We start from the raw sequence: 6,922 nt of genomic DNA on the forward strand, positions 1-6,922 counted from the left end.
AAAAAAAAAAAAAAAAAAAAAAAGATAAAATTTAAGCCACAATTTTAAAAATTCCTGAGATAAAACAGTCTGGTTGCCAAGGCAAAGTTCATTTTTTCCTTCATAGAAGATAATATAAACTCTCAGGTGTTTATTTTTTAATTGCACATGTTCMGCACGTAGAGAATTGACTCATGCTTCATTGGCATTAAACCCAGAATTCAGAATTTCATTAACTTAATTCTCTCTATCAATGGCAGGATAGATTTTCACCGTCTTGCCTCTGTCTTTCTGCTCTGATCGTGGAGGGAAGCATATGGTACAATTTGAAAAGATGAACATGGAAGCAAATGTTCATCTCTATTTGATATTAAAAATTACATAACCAATAGRATTAATGAGGGGCTTATTTGATGATATGGCCCCTCTTTTTGTTAGTGTCAACTTTTGTTYCTGAAGTGTTCTCATTTCTTTTTCTGTTACCTTGCCCAGTAAAATTATATTTCTTAAAATCTGTATAAGTTTCCTGGCCTCAAAATACTAGAACTAAAATTATGATTTCCTTCAGTTCTTGTAAAACAAAGTATTCCAATGAGAAAGATATGATTAAAATAAAAAAAAAAATACGGGCAGAAATATTTTGGCCACCCATGTTATACCACTAAAGCATTTGACAAGAAAATAAGTGTCTCACAATGTCTCATGGTAGTTTCAAATAGGTCAATTTTTTTGTGGAAAGATATACACAGGAGGGATATGATTTCTGTGTGAGACTACAAATGGCTCAAAAACTTGTCTTAAAGAATGAAAGTAAAAGTCAGGGAGTTTGGAACAGGCAATTCCTGTAATTTTGTCTGTCACATTGGAGATATAAGAAGTTCTGTACTGTCTGGGGAGGTGGTATGATTCCAGAGACAAATGAAAATCAAAATGTGTTTAAAACAAAGCCCCTTTTCTTTTTGCATGGACTYTTATTTTTCTTCACTTACCTCGCATGTTGTTCAATTTCATCTCACATACGGGTACCAACAAGCAGCAATTAAGAATTTGGTGGTGTTTTCATTGCCTCTTTCAGGCATTAAATTTCCACAAGCAAATGCAGTATAATTCTATTGTATGTACTTTTTGTGTTGACAATATTCCTAAGTGTGTGATGGATGTTGCATATGTGACTGCATTAAACAAAGCAAGATTAATGTACTGATTAATAAGATSATATAAAAAATCATCTTTACAGATGGCCAGGTGTGTGTACTCAGGTACATTTGTATTTATGTTTCAAACAAAAAATACTATGAAAGTTTTGTTGCTTTAGTGCCAGGAATGGAAGATTTTTGGCTCTATTATCATTATTATCTTATCTTATGAGCCTTGCAGGATCTTTCAGTACTCTGTAACCCTAAGTGTTAAGGAAAAAGAATAGATCTCTATAACAGAGACTAGAAGAAGTCTTAATATGCCTTGTCACTATTCAAAGCAATTCTATTTCTTTTTCTGCTATTTCAAAAGGAGAATTTTTCCCTTTTAAACATAGCAAGATTTAAGGTGCTGTTTTCTGCATGGTGTGCACTATTACACAAGCACACACATGTGAAAATGTCACTTTCTGTATCAATTGCTTGTGTTAGAATTACTGGAGTTTTTTCCTTCCTGTTAGCCTTTTCCCTTTCCTATAGCACTGACAGCTACATTTTCACTTCTCTTTATTAGTAACCTGAATGTTTCTGTGTTCCAAATTCTCTTAAATAATTTGTTCTTATATCCTCTTCTTATTTAGCAAAACTAGCAGGTCTGTATCTTCCCTGTCTCCTACTCTGGGGCCTTCTGTCTTCAAAATTCAGTAATGACTTATGGATTTGGTATTGTTCCCCAAGGTTTAGAATTCTAGAGTCTGCTCTCTCCTCTGCCTGATGATACTTTCTTTCCCCTTTTGGGGGATTTCCTTGAGATTAGTGCTCTGGATGAGTCATAARAGCCCTCTCACACCCTAAATCATTTACCATCCATGGGTCCAGGAAAACCAACAGATATTTCGGTAACTTCTTTGAWGGGACAGTGATAGTTGTGGTGTTCAGCCCTTCTCTTTCCCCCAAGACAAGAAACTAGTGAAGCATATGGATTCTTGCAAAGCCCTGAAAATGTATGACAAAAGTTAAAATTATAACAGATTAAGAACTAAATGGTGAGGCAAATGTTGCACTTATATCCAAAAAAAGGCCAAAAAGTCCACCTGGAGAATACAGAGAATTCTGGCAGTCTACCAAAGGTCAACCTGGAAAGCTTCCGCCAGTCTAACTTCAGCCTATGGGAAGAACTGTGGAGTGGTTAATCTTAAAATATATTTTAGACGTGAAGGAAAAGATAGTATTTGGGAAGGGCAGGATGGATTTACCAAAGATCCTGAGCAGTGTGATCACCATCTGTGATCTGCGATGGGAAGGGCTTGAGCCGGGCTTTTCCCATTTTCTCCCATGATGTTCTCAAATCCAAGCTGGTTCATTATTATTATGTGGGTGGATGTCTGGGTGATGTAGAGCTGGTCAGCTGSTCAGACCCAGAAAGTGGTGGGTTATCAATGGGTTATCACCTGGAGGAGGTCAGCAGTGAGTGTGGAGCTGCTGTGGTCAGTACTGGAACCTGTCCTGATCAGCATTGTCACCAGGGACCTGGAGGAGACCAGGTGTGAATTGGGAAGGGTCAGTAGATGCTTTGGTGCTCAGGGTASCTGCTCAGCAGCCTGGCCAGGAAGGAAAAATGGGCTGAGAGGGGCTTTGTTAGACTGAATTAAGGCAAAATCCAAGTGCGAACCCAGGCACAGAGGAGCCCCTGCGCTGGCACAGGTTTGGGATTGGCAAATGGGAAGCAGGTGGGACGCTGGATCTTGGTGCCTCAGCCAGCAAAACTCCATGGGCTGTATGGAACTGTGGCCAGTCAAAACAGGAATGATTATTCTCCTCAGTTCAGCTCACATTAATACAGTATTTACAGAACCACATCCAGTTTTGACCAACCTGCTGCAACAAAGATTTTGACAAAYTGAAGTGAGTTTTGCTGAAGGCTGTCAAAACAGACTCTGGAGCAGTCTTCGGTTCTGGTCTCAAGTTCATCACATACACATTCCACTTCAGGTTTTGTCTCAGTTTCTTTTGCTGGCTTGATGCCTCTCACTGCTCATCTGCTATCAATATTTTATTGAGATATCTTTGCCCCAACAGGTTCCATTTTTATTACTGCACCGCATAAAATCTCTTCTGTTTTAAAAGCATTCTTTTCAGCATGTGAAAAGGAATGCTAGAAGAGTACACTGACAGCCTAAGAATTGCAAAGCAAAACAAAAAAAAAGAAAAAAAAACCCTACCTGTATTCATTCCATTCTTTCCCATAATCATAGATGGCCAAACTCATGTGGGTGACATTTTTTTTGAAATTAATTCTGCCTGAGGCAAATGTTCTGAAAAAAAACTAACTCTAAACAGATAAAGTTTAGTTCCGAGAGTTCCAAGAAACTRAGAAAAGATTTTATAATACAAAGTGTTAATCAATTTAGTATATGCTGTGCCACCAGCTCTGGTTGGAATAACATACTTTTTTCCATTTGTTTTAATTGTAGTTATCTACTTGCATCAAAAGAAAATGAAAATAGATTGAATTTTTTGTTTTGTAAATTTGTTGCAATTTATTGGTATTGTTGACAAGATTTTCTACTATTTAGAAAATAAAATAAAAGTTTGAATTCTTTTGAGGATGACAGACACATGAGGATCTTATTCTTGCAAATGTAGTGATACTATTTGACATATTCATTGAGTTAYCTCCCTTAACTAATGAAACACTGGTCTTCCAACATTAGGTTTTCTATTTGATGCAGATTCTGAAACTGATCCAAGTTGTATGAATATAGAAATTGAAAAATAGATTATAGAAAATCCCAAGGCTGACTTGATGTCGTTGTAAAGTTTTTCCAAGTCAGACTTTATTAGAGAAATAAAGGTTTACAGAAATTTATTAGAGAAATATAGTTATTACAATTAAGTTTTGCAACATGAGACTCTCCCTATTTATGWGTATTTATCAATTACAAAGGYTACAAATATAAATAAYCTTAGGGGGTGTYRTGCTTTAGGAATGGTACTCCCCASTTTAGTTCTCCCACTGAGAACTCAAAATTATGCTGCTGCTCACTCACTTCTCCCTTCTCCTCCCCCTCCCACTCCATTGGGATGGAGTTGAAAATTGGTGGCACAAAAGCTGAAAATCACACGTTGGGATAAGAGCAATTTGCTAGAAGCAGCAGTGAGACAAGAAAATGAATGTAACAGCAACAATATAAATAACACAAGGTATAAGACAAGGAAACAATCTGCATGGAAAAGCCTGCAACAATACCCAGCTCTTCCCCACCACGCTTTCTCCCCACTGGAAAAAGAGAGAGTTCCTTACTCCCACCCCTGGCAATGAGTGAGGTGKTATGGAATAACATCTGGGCCTTAGCCACAYACCTCTCCTTGTTATTGTGAAAAATTAACCCTGCACAGGCTGAAACCACAACAGGGGAAAACAGTTGATAGTAAAAATTGAGCAGTTAAGGTTAATATTCTTATTTGTACTATTTATACACTGGTCTAAAATACTTTTCTTCATTTTAAGGTAACTGAGCTGCACAATATCAAAAACATAACCAGATTGCCTCGAGAGACAAAGAAGCATGCAGTGGCAATTATCTTTCATGATGACACATCAAAGACATTTGCGTGTGAGTCAGGTAAGCAATTGGTGCTTCATCTCTAGCTTGAAGAAATCAAGTTACACATCAAAGTCTGGCTTGGATGAATTAACTCACAATTCCAGATAGAAATTTGTAGCTTAAAGAAATTTGTGGYAAACAAAAAAACAGGGTTCAGGTCTTTGGGGGTTTGGTAGGGKTTTTTTTTAATATATATTGTGAGGTGTTAGTGGTGTTACAGAGCTTTTTCTTCCATTATTTTTCTTTGACTGCGTGCAGACGRTCTAAAGACTGGATTTTTACAGCTAAACTTGTAAATCTTAGTTAAAAAGTAACCTGTAATATGCTATTAAGTCAAGATGTGAAACATTCTTTTTTTTAACAAGCTTTGCTATAGGCTTTTACTAAACTAATAATTATCATGCCATTGCAAATAGGAGGCAAATACCAGCTAAAWCCTCAGGATATTGTAAAGCAGGGTGTCAAACAGTCTGTGGTTTGAATGACTCCATAGCATAATGAATGAGTTGAGAAYAAGGCTTTGGCATTACAGTGCACAATGGCAGGTAGGTACATGTAAGGCACTGAACACTGCACGATTAAAGTGCACTCYTTCCTTGTTTGAAAATACAGCTGTRTCCTAGGGTATATTTTAGCAGAAAAAAAAAGGTTTTAAAAATAGTAGGAAGTTCTTTAATGATAAAATTTATGGKTTTTGTGACATATTTGAAACTGTGCATTTTAAAACTTTAGATATATAATAATATGTTTTTAATATATATATTACATTATGTATAYATGGTGAAGGATCTAGAGGGGAAGCCATGTAAGGAGTGGCTGAGGTTCATTGATCTGGAGAAGAGGAAACTGAGGGAAGACCTCACTTCCTCATGAGGGGAAGGGGAGGGGCAACACTGATCTCTTCTCCATGACTGGACCTAAGGGAATGGCCTGAAGTTCTGTCAGGGGGTGTTTAGGTTGGATATTAGAAAAAGGTTTTTCACCCAGAGGGTGATTGGGCTCTGGAACAGGCTCTGCAGGGAAGTGGTCACAGCACCAAGCCTGACAGAGCTCAAGAACCATTTCAACAATGCGTTTGGGCACATGGTGTGATTCTTGTCTTGTGCAGGGCCAGGAGCTGAACTTGATAATCCTTGTGGGTCCCTTCCAACTCTAGATATTCTRTGATTCTATATTAGTATAATCATTTAACCATTGCATTATGTACAGTCTACATAATAAATTAAATACAATGAAAAAAGATTGAGAAATGTGGAGGAAGTTAAAAGTGTGCAAGGTCATGAATTATGTAGATATTGCATCAAACATTGCAAACAGTGATATGTACATCCCATCATGAAAGATGGATTGACATTTTTGTTTGATAATCAAATTTAAAGACACACATAGAAGATCTGTGTCTACAATCAGTTTAAGAGATCATTGGATAAATAGTCCACATTAAAGCCTCATAGTCCCAGGCACTGGTATTCTGGGGTGACCTCAGCCACAACAGTGACTACTGGAAGGCCAAAAAGGCTGAACACAAGCAATCCAGATTTCTGGAAGTGRCTGAAGACAATTTCTTGATACAGATGATCAATAATGTGATGAGGGGCAATATTTGTTCAGGGACATGCTTGGCAGGATCCTGTGGATCCTTGAAGGGCAAAGGAGCCCAGGAGAGCTATCCAACCTGCAAGGACAGCATCCTCTGAGCACAAGAACTGTCCTCCCCATTCTCAGAAGACAGGCWTTATGGAAGACCAATATGAAAGGACATGGAGCTCCTGACTCAGCTCAAACACACTCCCAAAAAAACCCACAACAAAGACTATTTGGGAGAGRTACAGACAAATTGTCTATGTCCATAGGAATGGAGTCAGGAAAGCTCCAGCTCAAGGAAGTGCAAGACAGAAAAGRTTTCTAAAAGTACATCAGCAGCAAAATGAAGGCTAAGTAAGTGTGGGCCCATTGTTTGCTGGAGCAGTCAACATAGTGACAAGGATCATGAGAAAGGCTAAGGTACCTTTTATACTGTGGTTTTCACTTGCAAGGCTCATCCTCAGACCCTCCAGGTCCCTGAGCCCCTGAATGTGAAGCAGTATCCTCAGAAGAGGAAGGARTAGTCAGGCATCACTTAAATAAGCTGGATTTCATGCATAAATCAGTGGAACTTGATTGTCAAGGATGACAAAAAGGAGGATCCAGATAACTGTA

At 38.0% G+C, this 6,922-nt stretch overlaps 1 protein-coding gene across 1 annotated transcript in view; it reads left to right on the plus strand.

Moving 5' to 3' along the window:
* DOK6 (docking protein 6) overlaps positions 1 to 6,922 on the plus strand; it is a 235,673-nt gene that overhangs the window by 111,963 nt on the left and 116,788 nt on the right. The window contains exon 3 of the mRNA XM_057378150.1: positions 4,627 to 4,741. Within this exon, the coding sequence (XP_057234133.1) occupies positions 4,627 to 4,741 (115 nt within the window). The remainder of the gene's footprint in view (positions 1 to 4,626; positions 4,742 to 6,922) is intronic.

The sequence above is a fragment of the Malurus melanocephalus genome, unplaced genomic scaffold (genome assembly GCF_030028575.1).
Source record: "Malurus melanocephalus ecotype Western Australia unplaced genomic scaffold, MMel_1.1 scaffold_342, whole genome shotgun sequence".
Classification (NCBI taxonomy): domain Eukaryota; kingdom Metazoa; phylum Chordata; class Aves; order Passeriformes; family Maluridae; genus Malurus; species Malurus melanocephalus.